Source organism: Bos indicus x Bos taurus, chromosome 6 (assembly GCF_003369695.1).
Source record: "Bos indicus x Bos taurus breed Angus x Brahman F1 hybrid chromosome 6, Bos_hybrid_MaternalHap_v2.0, whole genome shotgun sequence".
Lineage (NCBI taxonomy): Eukaryota > Metazoa > Chordata > Mammalia > Artiodactyla > Bovidae > Bos > Bos indicus x Bos taurus.
This window is the reverse complement of record NC_040081.1, coordinates 11,162,637-11,183,995: the sequence shown is the minus strand read 5'-3', so window position 1 is coordinate 11,183,995 and position 21,359 is coordinate 11,162,637. Positions and strand designations below refer to the sequence as shown.

At 39.2% G+C, this 21,359-nt stretch overlaps 1 protein-coding gene across 1 annotated transcript in view; it reads left to right on the top strand.

Moving 5' to 3' along the window:
- The window catches only part of UGT8 (UDP glycosyltransferase 8), a 108,832-nt gene extending 88,020 nt beyond the window's left edge, over positions 1–20,812 (top strand). The window contains exons 3-6 of the mRNA XM_027543740.1: positions 1,071–1,213; positions 3,654–3,730; positions 16,241–16,460; positions 18,196–20,812. Of these exons, the coding sequence (XP_027399541.1) occupies positions 1,071–1,213; positions 3,654–3,730; positions 16,241–16,460; positions 18,196–18,559 (804 nt within the window). The 3' untranslated portion in view covers positions 18,560–20,812. The remainder of the gene's footprint in view (positions 1–1,070; positions 1,214–3,653; positions 3,731–16,240; positions 16,461–18,195) is intronic.
- Positions 20,813–21,359: the final 547 nt, after the last annotated feature.

The following is a 21,359-nucleotide window of genomic DNA, read 5'->3' as shown; positions in this document are numbered from 1 at the left end:
TTACAGAATAAAATGCTGCCAGGTTCGTGTTCCTTAAAACAAACTGCTTTCATCTTTAGCACAAGTCAGTGATACTGGCGGAAGGGTGTTAATGTGTCTTCCTATGAAATGAGTAATTCCTGCAGTTTGACAGTTTCTTTAGTTAGTATCAGATTTGCTATGGCCCTGTATCTATTAGCTGTAGATGGACATGTTTGAGAATTTAGTGTTTTTCCACACAATGAGGGAAAGATTCTGCTCGGAGATTTTCAGAACCCTGGGATGCCTCTCTATACAGTACATATGATTTCTGTTCTGTGTGAGTGGAAGTTGAAGAAATAATTAGAGAAACAGTAAAACTTGTTAGGCCTATGGTTCTGTGCCCCTATCAGCTAATTCCTTCTCTTTCTCAGTCATATAATACAGTACGCTTTTCAGAAATGCTTAGACCAAGATAAAATCAGCCTCAGTTCACATCAGTTCAGTTCAGTTGCTCAGTTGTGTCCGACTCTTTGCAACCCCATGGACTGCACCACACCAGGTTTCCCTATCTGTCACCAACTCCTGGAGCTTGCTCAAACTCATGTCCATCGAGTCGGTGTTGCCATCCACCCATCTCATCCTCTGTCATCCCCTTCTCCTCCTGCCTTCAATCTTACCCAGCTTTTCCAATGAGTCAGCTCTTTGCATCAGGTGGCCAGAGTATTGGAGCTTCTCCCTGGGTGGCTGTTGCGGTAGTAGTTTTTATTTTTGTCATATGTCTAATCTTTCAGGTATATCCTCATACAGATTTATCTCTAGCCATGTTTTAAACATAAGTTTCAATTTTTTTAAATTCTGTCTGAGATCTTAGGCCATTAATTACTGATATTTTGTTGTTGTTTATTAATCTTACCAAATTAACTATCTGTTCTCCTTATTTTAGTTAGCATCAGCAGGTGGAATATTTGAAAGGAAAATATTATATCCTCTTCAGGTTCTGATTGTTTAAGAAAATTATCTGAGTGCTTTTTAAAAACAGAGCTGTGATGACACTGATTATAAACTATATTACTCCTTCATAAAATTAACCGCCGTGTTTTGAATTGCAGGATCTCCAAAGGTGGGTAAATGGTGCTAATGAGCATGGCTTTGTCCTGGTGTCTTTTGGAGCTGGCGTCAAGTATCTGTCAGAAGACATTGCTACCAAACTGGCCGGAGCTCTGGGGAGATTGCCCCAAAAAGTGATTTGGAGGTAAAGTAATAATATAGATTGTTTCTTCACCACTGATTTTCTGTATCCTCTTGCTTAGTCCACGGGTATAAATAACCACAACACACTGATACCCTGGCAACATTAGCAAGATGCCCTGACTTTTCATTTTGTTTCTTAATGTGTTGAAATCTAGGGATTAATTTATATAATACTCTTTAATATATAAATTAACATATTAATTTATATATTATTATTATATAATATTAAATATAAATTAAATTATATGATTATAATTTATATTTATAAATATAATAATGTACATAATACCCTTTAATATATATTAAATGTTAATATATAAAATTTACATAATTTATATAATGCTTTCATTTTGTTTCTTAGTGTGTTAAAATCTAGGGATTAATTTATACAATACTCTGTGATGGAGAGAGGCATCTAGTCTATAGCATAAAAAGAAGATACAGTGCATAGTGATGTGTCCTTATTGATGTGCATTTTTATGTTACTCTCATTTTTGTTGTTCAGTTGCTCAGTCATGTCCAACTCTCTGCAACCCCATGGACCCTTCCGTTATTTATGATCATTTAAAAACATATAGTTGCGTGCATTTCTGTGTGTGTGGGTTAGTCGCTCAGTTGTGCCCAACTCTTTGCACCCCCGTGGACTGCAGTCCACAAGGCTCCTCTGTCCATAGGATTGTCCAGACAAGAATAGTGGAGTGGGTTGCCATTCTTTTCTTCAAAGGATCTTCCTGACCCAGGGATTGAACCCAGGTCTCCTGCATTGCAGGCAGATACTGTCTGAGCCACCAGAGAAGCCATTTCTATATATTGCTTCAAATTAGTGTTGGAATGAGATTAAAAGCTGATAGATGAATGATTAAATAGGTAAAATGTTTCATGGAACCTTTGGGCTCCCACTTTGTTTATAAATGCTTTTGATTCCTTTCATCCCAGAGACCAGGCCTTAAAAAAGACAGTGACTTGCCAGTTAGTGCTGGTCAAAACAGACCCCTCTTCTTTTGGGAGGCACGGCCAACACCTGTCTGTCTCTGGAATTTTTTTTTTTTAATTATTTACCTATTTTTATTTTTGGTTTCGCTGGGTCTTCATTGCTGCTCTCCGGCATTCTCTAGTTGCAGCAAGCAGGGGCAACTCTTCATTGTGGTGTTCGGGCTTCTCATTGTGGGGGCTTCTGTTTTTGGGGAGTGCCCATGGGCTCTAGGGCACACGGGCTTCAGTAGTTGTGGCACTTGGGCTCAGTACATGTGGTTCCCAGGCTCAACAGCCAAAGGCTCAGCAGTTGTGTCGAATGGGCTTTGTTGTGCCGTAGCATGTAGAGTCTTCCTGGACCAGGGATTGAACCCATGTCCCCAACACTGGCAAGTGGATTCTTAATCCACTGAACCACTGGGGCAGTCTGGTCTCTGGAATTTCTAACCCAGTGTCTAAACTTGGCCCTGAGCACTTACTTAGTACGTATTTATTTAGTACCTGCCCCTACCATTGAGCGTTAGGGATACAGAAGTGAACAAGGTCAGCCCCATGGTGTCAAACCTTTACAAGTATGCTGTAAGGAATATGGTTTTCTCCCTTGTACAGACTGTGGGAGAATTAGTTCCCACTTCTGGTGCAGCTTGGATGGGAAAGAATCTGCCTGCAATATGGGAGACCCGGGTTCAATCCCTGGGTCAGGAAGATCCCCTGGAGAAGGACATGGCAACCTACTCCCCTATTCTTGCTTGGAGAATCCCATGGACAGAGGCTGCAATTGATGGGGTTAGAAAGAGTTGATACGACTGAGGGGCTAACACTTTTCCTTTTCTCCCGGCTAAGCTATGAAGTGGATGTTGGGTTTCCTATGTTAGGCTTAACCCAGATAGTGCCCCTTCTGTTAATTATCTGGGCTGGTTTGTATCAGCCTATTTCAGGCTCTTGCCTTTCTCTCAATTGATGAGCACTTTATGGTTTGTGTTTCAAAGACCCAGGCAGGAAACAGCCTGCATCTTTACCCTACAGTACCATCCCTGGGGCTCAGTCGGAGAGGAGTACTTCTTGCATTCTCCTAGTTCTCGAGCCTTTCCTCGGGTTCTGGGTGTCCAGATGGGAAGTGGGGACCGCCCACTGGTGGCCCTCCCTGCCTTCCTCTCTCACCTTCTGGATGCTGGTAGAAAGTTGACTTTCTAGCAGAGGTTCATGTGGTTGCTATTTTCCTCAGCTCTGTGAGAATCGCTGAAGGAACATGGATCTCAATATAATCCAGAATGTTTCATATTTGTCCCTCAATCAGTGAAAATGTGAAAAAGTAACTAAAATTTTTGTTGTTATTGAAGCATGGCTTCTCTCTTATCAACAAAAGATCATGTAACGTTTATTTTAAACCTGAAAGTTTAACCAGACAGTTCATACCAAGAGTTCAACTTTGATTCTTTGAAACATTCATTGTCTGGTGTACATTTCAGATTTTCTGGAACCAAACCAAAGAATCTGGGAAACAACACCAGGCTCATAGAATGGTTACCACAAAATGACCTGCTTGGTAAGTCAATGACCCATGGGTGCTTACTTGGCTTTTTGATTTTAATTGTGTAAATGTGAATTTTACACTTGAGTAGCTTATATAGTATATGTGTGGTTTATAATAGAATCATTATATTATCTTGAGTGCTAAGTCCTAGATTTCAGACCAAGTCAGATCTTCAGTTATTGGCAAATCATTTTAAAGAGTAATCATTTAGGCCTAAAATGATGAGACCAGTCACAAATTTTGATTTTCTGAAAAATATACTTAAAACTGCATAAACTAGTAGGAGTAAAGCTATACCTAGTTAGACTGATCAGTTAAAAGTAGTCAAATTAAAAACAGTGAAACTTTAGATTTGTATTATACTTTTACTATAGCTGTATCTAAGAAACCAGAGAAAGTTGAAGTTACTCATTTGTTTGAAACCACAGTCAAGCAGAAAGCCAAAAAACAGTCAATTTATTTCAACTTTATTTGAATTGTCTGACTAAATTTACCCCTAAATCACTGGGAAATTTTGAATACTTTATTTCTTTCGATTTATTTATTTATTGGGGTTCTGATCCTCAACTCAAAATTAAAATGCAAATTATATGCATATCTCAAGATTTGAATATAAACAATTTAATTCTCTTTGATGAGCAGAGATAGTAAAATGTAAGTTGCTTTATTCATTAAATCTCTAGGAAAACATAATGCCATGTTATCCTTTAAGATATTACTTCCTAAGGAAGTTATAAAAAATGTTATTTTTTTGGCAATATCAACTCATTTATTTGTTCAATAGTACTAATCTTAACAGATTATGTGAAAGTAGGTGAAAGTTACATTCTTAAAAATAGACTTTTGGAGAGTATCTTTTAGAAGCTAAATGGACCCTCTAAAACCATGCAAATTGAATTTTGTAACTATTACAAATAGTTGTGAAAAGAAGAGAAGTGAAAAGCAAAGGAGAAAAGGAAAGATATAAGCATCTGAATGCAGAGTTCCAAAGAATAGCAAGAAGAGATAAGAAAGCCTTCCTCAGCGATCAATGCAAAGAAATAGAGGAAAACAACAGAATGTGAAAGACTACAGATCTCTTCAAGAAAATTAGAGATACCAAGGGAACATTTCATGCAAAGATGGGCTCTATAAAGGACAGAAATGGTATGGACCTAACAGAAGCAGAAGATATTGAGAAGAGGTGGCAGGAATACACAGAAGAACTGTACAAAAAAGATCTTCATGACCCAGATAATCACGATGGTGTGATCATTCACCTAGAGCCAGACATCCTGGAATGTGAAGTCAGGTGGGCCTTAGAAAGCATCACTATGAACAAAGCTAGTGGAGGTGATGGAATTCCAGTTGAGCTATTTCAAATCCTGAAAGATGATGCTGTGAAAGTGCTGCACTCAATATGCCAGCAAATTTGGAAAACTCAGCAGTGGCCACAGGACTGGAAAAGGTCAGTTTTCATTCCAATCCCAAAGAAAGGCAATGCCAAAGAATGCTCAAACTACCACACAATTGCACTCATTTCACATGCTAGTAAAGTAATGCTCAAAATTCTCAAAACCAGGCTTCAGCAATACGTGAACTGTGAACTTCCAGATGTTCAAGCTGGTTTTAGAAAAGGCAGAGGAACCAGAGATCAAATTGCCAACATCTGCTGGATCATCAAAACAGCAAGAGAGTTCCAGAAAAACATCTATTTCTGCTTTATTGACTATGCCAAAGTCTTTGACTGTATGGATCACAATAAACTGGAAAATTCTGAAAGAGATGGGAAAACCAGACCACCTGACCTGCCTCTTCAGAAATCTGTATGCAGGTCAGGAAGCAACAGTTAGAACTGGACATGGAACAACAGACTGGTTCCAGATAGGAAAAGGAGTATGTCAAGGCTGTATATTGTCACCCTGCTTGTTTAACTTATATGCAGAGTACATCATGAGAAATGCTGGGCTGGAAGAAGCACAAGCTGGAATCAAGATTGCCAGGAGAAATATCAATAACCTCAGATATGCAGATGACACCACCCTTATGGCAGAAAAGTGAAGAGGAACTCAAAAGCCTGTTGATGAAAGTGAAAGAGGAGAGTGAAAATTTGGCCTAAAGCTCAACATTCAGAAAACGAAGATCATGGCATCTGGTCCCATCACTTCATGGGAAATAGATGGGCAAACAGTGGAAACAGTGTCAGACTTTATTTTTGGGGGCTCCAAAATCACTGCAGATGGTGACTGCAGCCATGAAATTAAAAGACGCTTACTCCTTGGAAGAAAAGTTATGAGCAAACTGGATAGCATATTGAAAAGCAGAGACATTACTTTGCCAACAAAGGTCTGTCTAGTCAAGGCTATGGTTTTTCCAGTGGTCTTGTATGGATGTGAGTTGGACTATGAAGAAAGCTGAGCATCAAAGAATTGATGCTTTTGAACTGTGGTGTTGGAGAAGACTCTTGAGAGTCCCTTGGACTGCAAGGAGATCCAACCAGTCCATTCTAAAGGAGATCAGTCCTGGGTGTTCTTTGGAAGGAATGATGCTAAAGCTGAAATTCCAGTACTTTGACCACCTCATGTGAAGAGTTGACTCATTGGAAAAGACTGTGATGCTGGGAGGGATTGGGGGCAGGAGGAGAAGGGGATGACAGAGGATGAGATGGCTGGATGGCATCACCGACTCGATGGACGTGAGTCTGAGTGAACTCCGGGAGTTGGTGATGGACAGGGAGGCCTGGCGTGCTGCAATTCATGGGGTTGCAAAGAGTTGGACACGACTGAGTGACTGAACTAAACTGAACTGAACTACAAAACAGTAAATATAAATAATTCCTTTTCATCTAATTTATTATAAATATTATTCTATAAATTATAAAAATTATGGGGAAAAAAGGCAATTTACCTTTTTTGATATTTGCATTTTTTTCTGTTTCTTATCTTTACTGTTATGATGTCAGATGCCGTAGAAAGTAGGAAGGAAGCAGGAAATTTAAATATCTCCGCTTATTTACCCTCAGCCATCTCACTGCAACAGCAGACAGTGCTATCTGGGATCATCGGAATTGGTTTCATGCCATTTTTTTCTCTGAGGCTATACAGCAGGGTGTAGCTGCTCCCAGAGGGCCTCCCAATTTTGCAGCTCCTCCAGGTTCCTCAGAATCTCAGCTCTCCGCCTTTACTGAGATTAGTATCCTTTTCAACTCCAGCAATGACCTCTGTGCATCCTCTGCTGGTTTCTGACTTTGTTCAGAAGATTCCTCCAGGAACAGAAGCAGGAACCAAATCAGGGTCCCCTCCTCTCTCAGTGCACTCCCCTTGCTCTCCACACACCAATCCTCTTTACTTTTTCACAGCTGGCCTTGCTGGTGGTCAGGTTTCACTCGAAGAAAAAGAGTTCTACTGCTGAAAAGAAAGTTTGAAATCCACTGCGAGGGCAGATTCCTTAGTTGGGCTGAGTTGAGAGGCCCCTTGTGGGTCAGGGCAAGAGACACAGTGACCAGCCTGCTAGATGTTGGGGGCAGAGAGTCCTGGAGCCCCACTGAGACCTAGGTTCATATGTGACGTGTGTTTATTTTAAATGCTCAAGAGGGAGGAGCTAAGATGGCAGAGGAATAGGACGGGGAGACCACTTTCTCCCCCACAAAGTCATCAAAAGAACATTTAAACGCCGAGTAAATTCCACAGAACAACTTATGAATGCCGGCAGAGGACATCAGGCACCCAGAAAAGCAACCCATTGTCTTCGAAAGGAGGTAGGAAAAAATATAAAAGACAAAGAGACAAAAGAGGGAGGGATGGAGCTCTGTCCCAGGAAAGGAGTCTTAAAAAGAGAGGTTTCCAAACACCAGGAAACACTCTCGCTGCCGAGTCTGTGCTGAGCTTTGGAAGCACAGAGGGCAACATAACAGGGAGGAAAAATAAATAAACAATTAAACCCCACAGATTAAGAGCCCAAGAGTAACTCCCCCAGAGGAGAAGCAGTGCAGACGCCTGCACCTGCCACTAGCAAGCGGGGGCTGGGTAGGGAGGCGCTGCGTGGGCTGCAACTCAGAGTAAGGATCTGGCCTTAATGCCCCGAGCGCTATCTGAGCGAACTAATTTGGGCTAGCAAACCAGACTGTGGGATAACTACCACGCAAAAAGCCAGCCCTAACCTAAGACACCTCCAGACCTGCGCACGGAACAAAGGACTGAACAGAGATAGCGGGCTGCAGACCATCCCCCTCCGGTGACAGGCAGCCAGAGCTGGAATGGGGCAATCGCAGTGCCAGAGAGACATTATCTACAAAACTGTAAGCAGGCTTCTTTGCCAACTAAGACTTCTTGGGGTTCTGGACGGTCAACATCCGCCTGAGAAGGTGCGCCGGTTGTACACCCAGAAAACCAAGTGGTGGGGAGGCGATAAGTCGCAGCAGCTGCACTCGCCAAACACCTCATCACCTGAGCTGCTCGGACCTGGGAAGGGCGCAAAATGCAGGCCCAACTAAGTCTGCGCCTCTGAGGACTACCCGAGTGCTTGAACCTGAGCGGCGTAGACCTGGGAGGTGCAAGCAGCCCAGGGCCGGCCACGGATGGTTCCCAGTGGAGCAACCTAGAGCCTGAGCAGTGTGGGCAGGGAGGCTACAGGTGCGTGAGCAGGGGCAGGCCCAGTATGGCTGAGGCAGTGCGAGCACACGCCAGTGTTATTTGTTTGCGATGTCCCTCCCTCCCCACAGCGCGACTGAATAAGTGAGCCTAAAAAAAAAAAAAAAAAAAAAGTGTCCACCACCGCCCCCTTTGTATCAGGGCGGAAATCAGACACTGAAGAGACCAGCAAACAGAAGAAGCTATAACAGAGGGAACCGCCTTGGAAGTGATAGGCAATAGATTAAAACCCTGTCGCTAGTACCGACTACATAGGAAGGGGCCTATAGATCTTGAGAAATATAAGCCAGACCAAGGAACTAGCCAAAAATGAACTGACCCCACAATACCCACAACACCACCAGAGAAAGTCCTAGATATATTTTTACGATCATTCATTCTTTCCTTTTTTTTTTTAATTTTTAAAAAAATGTTAAGTCCTCTATTACTCCTTTAATTTTCACTTTTATAACCTACTATTACTTTGAAAAAAAAAAGACCCTATTTTTTTTAAAGCAAACTTCATATATATATATTTTATAATTTTTGTGACCTTGTTTTTTTTTTCTTTTTCTCTTTCTTTTTTTCTTCTTTTCTTTAACATTGTATTTTTGAAACTCCAAACTCTACTCTGGATTTTTAATTTTAGCTTTTTGGTATTTGTTATCAGTTTTGTACCTATATATTTTTTATAATTTTTGTGATTTTTTTTTTCTCTCTTTCTTTCTCTTCTTCTTTTCTTTAACACTGTATTTCTGAAATTCCAAACTCTACTCCAGATTTTTAATTTATGCTTTTTGGTATTTGTTATCAATTTTGTACCTATATTTTCTTTATAAATTTTGTGACTTTGTTTTTGTTTGTTTTTTTCCTCTTTCTTTTTCTTCTTCTTTTCTTTAACATTGTATTTTTGAAATTCCAAACTCTACTCTAGATTTTTAATTTTTGCTTTTAGGTATTTGTTACCAATTTTGTACCTTTAAGAACCCAATCTTCTGTACCCATTTTTTTACTTGGGAGTGAGATTACTGGACTCTCCTTTTCCTCCACCAGGTCGCCTGTGTCTCCTCCCTAACCCCTCTCTACTCTACCCAACTCTGTGAATTTCTGTGTGTTCCAGACAGTGGAGAACACTTAGGGAACTGATTACTGGCTGGATTTGTCTCCTTTTCATTTCCCCCTTTTTTCCTCCTGGCCACCTCTGTTTCCTTTCTCCCTCTTCTCTTCTCTGTATAACTCCGTGAACATCTCTGAGCGGTCCAGTTGTGGAGTGCACATAAGGAAGTGATTACTGGCTAGCCTGCTCTGTCCTCTATTGATTCCACCTCATCTCATTTGGGTCACCTCTAACTCCCTCCTCCCTCTTCTCTTCTCCATGTAACACTGTGAACCTCTCTGGGTGACCCTCACTGTGGAGAAACTTTTCATCTTTAACCTAGATGTTTTATCAATGGTGCTGTATAGAAGGAGAAGTTTTGAGACTACTGTAAAAATAAGACCGATAACTGGAAGCAGGAGGCTCAAGTCCAAACCCTGACTCCAGGGAACTCCTGACTCCAGGGAACATTAATTGACAGGTGCTCATCAAACGCCTCCATACCTACACTGAAACCAAGCACCACACAAGGGCCAACAAGTTCCAGGGCAAGACATACCAAGCAAATTCTCCAGCAACACAGGAACAGCCCAGAGCTCTAATACACAGGCTGCCCAAAGTTACTCCAAAACCATAGACATCTCATAACTCATTACTGGACACTTCATTGCACTCCAGAGAGAAGAAATACAGCTCCACCCACCAGAACACCGACACAAGCTTCCCTAACCAAGAAACCTTGACAAGCCACCTGTACAAACCCACACACAGTGAGGAAACACCATAATAAAGAGAACTCCACAAACTGCCAGAATACAGAAAGAACACCCCAAACTCAGCAATTTAAACAAGATGAAGAGACAGAGGAATACCCAGCAGGTAAAGGAACAGGATAAATACCCACCAAACCAAACAAATGAGGAAGAGATAGGGAATCTACCTGATAAAGAATTCCGAATAATGATAGTGAAATTGATCCAAAATCTTGAAATCAAAATGGAATCACAGATAAATAGCCCGGAGACAAGGATTGAGAAGATGCAAGAAAGGTTTAACAAGGACCTAGAAGAAATTAAAAAAGAGTCAATATATAATGAATAATGCAATAAATGAGATCAAAAACACTCTGGAGGCAACAGATAGTAGAATAACAGAGGCAGAAGATAGGATTAGTGAATTAGAAGATAGAATGGTAGAAATAAATGAATCAGAGAGGAAAAAAGAAAAACGATTTAAAAGAAATGAGGACAATCTCAGAGACCTCCAGGACAATATTAAATGCTACAACATTCGAATCATAGGAGTCCCAGAAGAAGAAGACAAAAAGAAAGACCATGAGAAAATACTTGAGGAGATAATAGTTGAAAATTTCCCTAAAATGGTGAAGGAAATAATCACTCAAGTCCAAGAAACCCAGAGAGTCCCAAACAGGATAAACCCAAGGCAAAACACCCCAAGACACATATTAATCAAATTAACAAAGTCAAACACAAAGAACAAATATTAAAAGCAGCAAGGGAAAAACAACAAATAACACACAAGGGAATTCCCATAAGGATAACAGCTGATCTTTCAATAGAAACTCTTCAAGCCAGGAGGAAATGGCAAGACATACCTAAAGTGATGAAAGAAAATAACCTACAGCCCAGATTATTGTACCCAACAAGGATCTCATTCAAATATGAAAGAGAAATCAAAAGCTTTACAGACAAGCAAAAGCTGAGAGAATTCAGCACCACCAAACCAGCTCTCCAACAAATACTAAAGGATATTCTCTAGACAGGAAATACAAAAAGGGTGTATAAATTCGAAACTAAAACAATAAAGTAAATGGCAACGGGATCATACTTATCAATAATTACCTTAAACGTAAATGGGTTGAATGCCCCAACCAGAAGACAAAGACTGGCTGAGTGGATAGAAAAACAAGACCCCTACATATGTTGTGTACAAGAGACCCACCTCAAAACAGGGGACACATACAGACTGAAAGTGAAAGGCTGGAAAAAGATTATCCATGCGAATAGGGACCAAAAGAAAGCAGGAGTAGCAATATTCATATCAGATAAAATAGACTTTAAAACAAAGGCTGTGAAAAGAGACAAAGAAGGTCACTACATAATGATCAAAGGATCAATCCAAGAAGAAGATATAACAATTATATATGCACCCAACATAGGAGCACCGCAATATGTAAGACAAATGCTAACAAGTATGAAAGGAGAAATTAACAATAACACAATAATAGTGGGAGACTTTAATACCCCACTTACACCTATGGATAGATCAACTAAACAGAAAATTAACAAGGAAACACAAACTTTAAACAATACAAAAGACCAGTTAGACCTAATTGATATCTATAGGACATTTCATCCCAAAACAATGAATTTCACCATTTTCTCAAGCGCACACGGAACCTTCTCCAGGATAAATCACATCCTGGGTCATAAATCTAGCCTTGGTAAATTCAAAAAAATTGAAATCATTCCAAGCATCTTTTCTGACCACAATGCAGTAAGATTAGATCTCAATTACAGGAGAAAAACTTAAAAATTCCAACATATGGAGGCTGAACAACACGCTGCTGAATAACCAACAAATCACAGAAGAAATAAAAAAAGAAATCAAAATTTGCATTGAAATAAGTGAAAATGAAAACACAACAACCCAAAACCTGTGGGACACTGTAAAAGCAGTCCTAAGGGGAAAGTTCATAGCAATACAGGCATACCTCAAGAAACAAGAAAAAAGTCAAATAAATAACCTAACTACACCTAAAGCAACTAGAAAAGGAAGAAATGAAGAACCCCAGGGTTAGTAGAAGGAAAGAAATCTTAAAACTTAGAGCAGAAATAAATGCAAAAGAAACAAAAGAGACCATAGCAAAAATCAACAAAGCCCAAAGCTTGTTCTTTGAAAGGATAAATAAAATTGACAAACCATTAGCCAGACTCATCAAGAACAAAGGGAGAAAAATCAAATGAATAAAATTAGAAATGAAAATGGAGAGATCACAACAGACAACACAGAAATACAAAGGATCATAAGAGACTACTATCAGCAATTATATGCCAATAAAATGGACAACGTGGAAGAAATGGACAAATTCTTAGAAAAGTACAACTTTCCAAAACTGGACCAGGAAGAAATAGAAAATCTTAACAGACCCATCACAAGCACGGAAATTGAAACTGTAATCAGAAATCTTCCAGCAAACAAAAGTCCAGGTCCAGACGGCTTCACAGCTGAATTCTACCAAAAATTTAGAGAAGAGCTAACACCTATCCTGCTCAAACTCTTCCAGAAAATTGCAGAGGAAGGTAAACTTCCAAACTCATTCTATGAGGCCACCATCACCCTAATACCAAAACCTGACAAAGATGCCACAAAAAAAGAAAACTACAGGCCAATATCACTGATGAACATAGATGCAAAAATCCTTAACAAAATTCTAGCAATCAGAATCCAACAACACATTAAAAAGATCATACACCATGACCAAGTGGGCTTTATCCCAGGATGCAAGGATTCTTCCATATCCGCAAATCAATCAATGTAATACACCACATTAACAAATTGAAAAATAAAAGCCATATGATTATCTCAATAGATGCAGAGAAAGCCTTTGACAAAATTCAACATCCATTTATGATAAAAACTCTCCAGAAAGCAGGAATAGAAGGAACATACCTCAACATAATAAAAGCTATATATGACAAACCCACAGCAAACATTATCCTCAATGGTGAAAAACTGAAAGCATTTCCTCTAAAGTCAGGAACAAGACAAGAGTGCCCACTTTTACCATTACTATTCAACATAGTTTTGGAAGTTTTGGCCACAGCAATCAGAACAGAAAAAGAAACAAAAGGAATCCAAATTGGAAAAGAAGAAGTAAAACTCTCACTGTTTGCAGATGACATGATCCTCTACATAGAAAACCCTAAAGACTCCACCAGAAAATTACTAGAACTAATCAATGATTATAGTGAAGTTGCAGGATATAAAATCAACACCCAGAAATCCCTTGCATTCCTATACACTAATAATGAGAAAATAGAGAGAAATTAAGGAAAGAATTCCATTCACCATTGCAACGGAAAGAATAAAATACTTAGGAATATATCTACCTAAAGAAACTAAAGACCTATATATAGAAAACTATAAAACACTGGTGAAAGAAATCAAAGAGGACACTAATAGATGGAGAAATATACCATGTTCATGGATTGGAAGAATCAATATAGTGAAAATGAGTATACTACCCAAAGCAATTTATAGATTCAATGCAATCCCTATCAAGCTGCCAACAGTATTCTTCACAGAGCTAGAACAAATAATTTCACAATTTGTATGGAAATACAGAAAACCTCGACTAGCCAAAGCAATCTTGAGAAAGAAGAATGGAACTGGAGGAATCAATCTGCTTGACTTCAGGCTCTACTACAAAGCCACAGTCATCAAGACAGTATGGTACTGGCACAAAGACAGAAATATAGATCAATGGAACAAAATAGAAAGCCCAGAGATAAATCCATGCACCTATGGACACCTTATCTTTGACAAAGGAGGCAAGAATATACAATGGATTAAAGACAATCTCTTTAACAAGTGGTGCTGGGAAAACTGGTCAACCACTTGTAAAAGAATGAAATTAGAACACTTTCTAATACCATACACAAAAATAAACTCAAAATGGATTAAAGATCTAAACGTAAGACCAGAAAATATACAACTCCTAGAGGAGAACATAGGCAAAACACTCTCTGACATGCATCACAGCAGGATCCTCTATGACCCACCTCCCAGAATATTGGAAATAATAGCAAAAATAAACAAATGGGACCTAATTAAAATTAAAAGCTTCTGCACAACAAAGGAAAGTATAAGGAAGGTGAAAAGACAGCCTTCAAAATGGGAGAAAATAATAGCAAATGAAGCAACTGACAAACAACTAATCTCAAAAATATACAAGCAACTCCTACAGCTCAACTCCAGAAAAATAAATGACCCAATCAAAAAATGGGCCAAAGAACTAAATAAACAGTTCTCCAAAGAAGACATCCAGATGGCTAACAAACACATGAAAAGATGCTCAACATCACTCATTATCAGAGAAATGCAAATCAAAACCACTATGAGGTTCCATTTCACACCAGTCAGAATGGCTGCGATCCAAAAGTCTGCAAGAAATAAATGCTGGAGAGGGTGTGGAGAAAAGGAAACTCTTACACTGTTGGTGGGAATGCAAACTAGTACAGCCACTATGGAGAACAGTGTGGAGATTCCTTAAAAAACTGAAAATAGAACTGCCTTATGATCCAGCAATCCCACTGCTGGGCATACACACTGAGGAAACCAGAAGGGAAAGAGACACGTGTACCCCAATGTTCATCGCAGCACTGTTTATAATAGCCAGGACATGGAAGCAACCTAGATGTCCATCAGCAAATGAATGGATAAGAAAGCCGTGGTAGATATACACAATGGAGTATTACTCAGCCATTAAAAAGAATACATTTGAATCAGTTCTAATGAGGCGGATGAAACTGGAGCCTATTATACAGAGTGAAGTAAGCCAGAAAGAAAAACACCAATACAGTAAACTAACGCATATATATGGAATTTAGAACGATGGTAACAATAACCCTGTATACGAGACGGCAAAAGAGACACTGATGTATAGAACAGTCTTTTGGACTCTGTGGGAGAGGGAGAGGGAGAGGGAGAGGGTGGGATGATTTGGGAGAATGGCATTGAAACATGTATAATATCATATATGAAACGAGTCGCCAGTCCAGGTTCGAAGCACGATACTGGATGCTTGGGGCTGGTGCACTGGGACGACGCACAGGGATGGTATGGGGAGGGAGGAGGGAGGAGGATTCAGGATGGGGAACACGTGTATACCTGTGGCGGATTCATTTTGATATATGGCAAAACCAATACAATATTGTAAAGTTAAAAAATTAAATTAAAAAAAATGCTTGTGTTTTCGCAAGCTGTAATTTCTTTCTGGCCATCTAACACCCATCTCAAGTGCCATGGTTTTTTGTCTTACGTTTTTTATGCAAGTCTCTCTGCTCACAAGGAGATCTGGAGTTTGAAATACTTCACTAACTTTGATAAATTATCTCTTTTATCTCCAAGACAACCAGATGTTACATGATGTCCTATCTCTTAGAACTAATTTTTGTATTTACCTGTCCCTGCTTGTTTTTGTTCCTAAAATGTAGAATTGGACCCTAAGATTAAGAAGTGCAGGTGGTACAGACATGACTTGAATGTTGTGAAAACTGAGCATTGTGCAATGTTCCTCCTTGCATAAGCACAGAAACGTGTCTTGGACATCTGGAGTCCAGCCTCACATTTTTACTTTTTTTTACAGAGCGTGTTTGGCTTTAATATAGATAAATGTTTAAGTAGCCAGAAGTGGGTGTCTGCGTTTAGTAGAATGTGGTTATACTCTGGTATTTTTGGTCATTCCTTGTTTTCATTGACCTATTATTAATTACTGGCTATTTGAATGCAGTTGGTATTTGTGTTTTGGGAGAAGATATTTTAATATACTTCTTAAAACTATAAATGTTAACTACTGAAAATGGCTTTTACTTCATATATACACATCTGATAATTATGCTTATAATAAACATTGTAATTGGCACAGAGTAGGAATCAGTGAAACTGTGTCTTTAAAAATCTTATATCTGAAATGCATGTTTATTATAATGTCAACTCTTAAGAAATTTCTGGAAAACATCTTCCTAGAGTAATAGACAATATTCTAAGTGGTTTTCTTTTTTAATCCTTCTTTAGGGCATTCCAATATTAAAGCCTTCCTGAGCCATGGTGGTTTGAATAGTATTTTTGAAACTATGTATCATGGTGTGCCTGTGGTGGGAATCCCGCTCTTTGGAGACCATTATGATACTATGATCCGGGTACAGGCAAAAGGCATGGGGATACTGCTGGAATGGAAGACAGTGACTGAAGGAGAGCTGTATGAAGCGCTAGTGAAAGTTATCAATAACCCCAGGTAAGGTTTCAACTGCTATTAAAGCAGGCGAACTATATTTACCACAGCATATTGTCAATAGCTGAAAATTGCCAGTAAATCATAAGTAAACTAAATATAGACATATCCTTTAGATTTCTGTGTGTAATGCCTTGTGCATGCTTCTGTCACTTGAAAAATAAAAATCGCAATCATTTGGCCAGCCATGTATTACCTCGAATAATATTCCACCACTGTTTGCCAAACTGGGGAAGAAACCACCATGGGAACCTTTGGGTCCCTAGAGTTTATCAATTTTTGTGTCCTTTATGTCACTTTAATGCTCATAAAACTTTATATCACCATTTTCCTTATTTCCATTATAGAGAGGAGGCACTTAAAACTCAGAGAACTTAAGTAATACACCCCTAATTATACAGCTTTGGAGTAGGGATTTGAACCAAGACTGTCTGATTTCAAAACAGGTGCTCTTGATACTGCCGGGTGCTGGGTTTCCCTAGCACTGGGCATCAATGAAATGCCAAGATATATTTACTCAGATGAATGACTTGGTCAGAATCTTTTATCTTGTTTCTTAAATTCTTGATGTGTCTTGAGTTAACCCAGTTCACAACTGAGCCTCAAATGGTCGGGAGTTGGCCTGCATAGTTTTAAAACAAAGCATAGGTTTTCCCATTTTTATGCAACATTTAATTGATCCTGCATTTCAAGTGGCATTAATGTCTGGAAATGTGTGAGCTTTTCCTCTTAATACCCAGGATATATAGCATAACACTGGATTGAGAAATATTGCCATATTCTAAGAACACACAATAAAGAAAAGCTCTTTCATATAAAATAATGTTTCTTTTATGTAAAAGACTGGATTCAAGTGCCCTGGGGTTCTTTATGCTCCCATATGTGGGCTCAGAGGCAGCCTTTATGCACTGACCCCTTAGAGGATCTAGGGTCTTGGTTGTAATTCTTGGCACTTGGAGCAGTATGTTTGATCATCCAAGGTGTCAGAGTAGGGGACCCCTTCATCTGTGTTCTATAGCTTTCCTTTTAAAACTGTGCTCAGATGCTCAGTCGTGTCCAACTCTTTGCAACCCCGTGGACTTAGCCCACCCAGCTCCTCTGTCCATGGTATTCTTCAGGCAAGAATACTGGAGTGGATTGCCATTCCTTCTCCAGGGGATCTTCCTGACCCAGGGATGGAACCCATGTGTCTTGTGTCTCCCTGCTTTAGCAGGCATATTCCTTACCACTAGCACCATCTGGGAAGTCCTTTAAACGTATCAGTTCAGTTCAGTTGCTCAGTCATGTCCAACTGTTTGTGACCTCATGGACTGCAGCACACCAGGCTTCCCTGCCAATCACCAACTCCCGCAGCCTGCTTAAACTCATGTTCATCGAGTTGGTGATGCCATCCAACCATCTCATCCTCTGCATCCCCTTCTCCTCCTGCCTTCAGTTTTGCCCAGCATCAGGGTCTTTTCCAATGAGTCAGTTCTTTGCATCAGGTGGCCAAAGTATTGGAGTACATCAAGGCTTTAAAAATATCAGATCAGATCAGATCAGTCTCTCAGTCGTGTCCGACTCTTTGCGACCCCATGAATCGCAGCACGCCAGGCCTCCCTGTCCGTCACCAACTCCCGGAGTTCACTCAGACTCATGTCCACCGAGTCAGTGATGCCATCCAGCCATAAGTATAGTGTTTTTCAAAATGTGATGTTCTTGTGGAAAATGACATGTGTGCCTTGCCTCCACTCTGTAGCTACCGTCAGAGGGCTCAGAAGCTTTCAGAAATCCACAAGGATCAACCTGGTCACCCCGTCAACCGGACTGTCTATTGGATCGATTACATTCTCCGTCACGATGGAGCCCATCACCTACGTGCCGCCGTCCATCAGATCTCTTTCTGTCAGTATTTTTTACTGGATATTGTCTTCGTGCTTTTGCTTGGTGCTGCCTTGTTTTACTTCCTCTTGTCATGGGTGACAAAATTTATCTGCAGAAGAATCAGAAGTCTGTGGTCAAGCAATAAGCACAGCACAGTGAATGGACATTACCATAATGGAATCCTCAATGGCAAGTATAAAAGAAATGGCCACATTAAACACGAAAAGAAGGTGAAATGAGCCAACAGCCCACCTGGTAGTAACAAATCTATTCAGTCATTGAATTTTTATTGCTACAAGTTAGTCTAACAACTACTAAATTAAAAACATCAGTAAACAATTCTAACACTCCCTTTTCTGATCTTATTAATGAAATTCTGTGGAATTAAGACGGCTGTAAAAAGCACAAACCTAAAATGCAAAAATGTATTTTATTCGAATACTGATACAGGTAGTTTTGGCACTGCACCTTTTAGAAGCCTTAATTATTTAAATCAATTAAGTGACTGTGTCAGACTTTAGTTTTAAGTCTTGATATATGTGTGTCCCAGACGAGGAACGGTTTATTTTCTCTTAGAAAGGTTTGTCTGTGTGTGTATGTGTGTATGTCTATGTGTGTGTATGTTTCCTAAATGAGAGACTTTTAGCCAGCTGCTTGTTATATTTGTTGACAGTACAACACATCTAAGAATGAAATAGAAAGTTAGGATCCAAGTGTTTCTCTTCTAGAACTTAATATATGGGAACTCAGAAACAGTACCACGAAAGAACACTTTTTTTCCTTAAAAGTGAATGCAGAGGAAGAAAATGCAAAAGATAAATGGCACCTGTTTTTGTACTTTGGGGTTTTTAAATTTGTTTTCTTTTTTTTTTTTTTTAACAACTGGATTCTTCTGGAGGGGGAACGTACAATTAAGTAAATGTATAAATTGGTTGTCATAGTTTATTTTTATTTCCCCCCCTACCAATAATTTGCCTCTGGGAGAATTTTATAGTTTTTTTTCTATTTCATTTTAATGAATAACATTATCTTAGCTATATAATTCAGACAAAGCAACAAAGCTCTAATTTTTGTTCAAAGTACTGAAGACTACTGCTTATATAGCATCTTTAAACAGGGCCGTTGTTTGATGACTTTTCTGTAATGTAATTTTTGAATGTTCAGATGTGATATTTCCAAAGTTTTAACGAAAAAACCACCTTCTTCATCCCCTTTTGGTGTCTGGGTCACACAATCTCTTATATAGGTGCCAACATTTAATTCTTTTCATTGGATCTTTTGCTTTTCTCCATATTGGTACCTGCTTTGTCTGAGAGGTTTGAGATCTGGTTACCAAATCAAACTTGCCATGACATACAGAAGTGACAGAGAAATTGTCCCACTTGTTTGTGAAAAGGAGTTCCCACTTCCTCGTCACTCCCTTCACCTCGCTTCAGCCTGCTCTGACTCTTCGATCCTTGTGGCTGACATGGGATAGTGACAGTATTCATTTGAGAATGGGGTGCAAGTCACAGACATCATAAAATCAGGACCTCCCCACTGAACCATATACTCACTGGCATCTAGGAGTTCATTCCATGTCATTCTGTTTACTTAGCATTTGCACTACACATGTTGAGTGTATGCTTTATTTATTTGTAGTTCGAAATCTTATGTCTGACAGCTGAAAGTAGAAAACTACAGCATTTTTACCTGACGACTTTCACTAACATGGGAAGAGTTGTGAAAATTCTAGAATGCTGTAAATCCTTGTCATACACTATGACATACGACTTCATCACACTCCCACCAGGAGCCACTCTCCTGTACTTAGAAATAATGTCACAAGTAGTTTTCTCATGTACAATGCAGGCAAATACATTGCTCTCTGAATACTTGAAGAAATGGTATTACATATATAAGCCTATTAGTTCTACCTTTTCACAATCTTGTAATATTGCCGTTAAAGGGAAAGAAAACGCAGGCAATGAGTGGTGGGATGGCAACAGGAATTAGAGTGTATGACTGAGCTGATTTTGCTTTTTTGGAATTGGATGAAGTTGACAGTAGGCATTCACCGGATGATTAAGCATAAGTTAATCTCCACTGTGATAAGAACTTAAACAATAAACATGATTTAAAAATAGAGAAATGTTGTTGGAATAAAATTTTTATTCAGATTTTATTTCACAATATTATGTATATCCATTATAAACATGTTTCTGAGACAGGTCTCCCATCTTTTATATGTGTATATGAGTGTGAAAACAGTGTGTTACATGTGAGAATGTTTTTTTTTATTATTATTAAACAGAGGGGTTTACCTTACAAATACATCAACATGGATCATAAAATTGTCCCATAATTAAGAATGTTAAGTGTAGGTATTTACTGATCATTGTTGTTGTTGTTGTTTTTTTTAGTAAGCTTATTGTTAGCCAGTTTTGGTAAATAGAGTGATTTTAAATTTTCCACACGGGCTAGATTCTCTAATAAAGTAAAGTTTTCATGAAGGTATTTATTCATTTATTTTTTTTAAAAAAACTTCTGCAAGTGTTGCTATAACTGGTCATCATCTTGTCAAATGCAAATAATAATTAAGACATTAATCATTCTTTATCTAGAGCCATAAGTTTCAATATCTCCCCACACAGACGTAGAAACAGAGCTTGGATGTCCAGGATTGGAGGGAAGCAATGTTTGGGTTAAAGCAGTGGTATATGATTAAGCTTGAAGAAAGCTGGAGATTATTTCTTGAGGATGTAGACACTTTGTATTACAATCTGGGGACATTCTCAGATTCCTGAGTACAAAGTTGGCATTTTCTGGTAAAGAGTCCACTGATGTTTATCAACTTAGATTTGAGTGTATTGTCCTTAAAAGAGTCTCCTCTGAACCTCTCCTGCCCAACCACATATTTACCGCCGCCCCCTCTCCATATTGTGATACGCAACACCCTTCTCCAGCTGTACTGGAATCCACCACACTGGATCCTCTTAAGGACTCCAGTTAAAAAACAAACCAACCAACAAACAAAAACCCTCTTCTGTGATCTGGTAC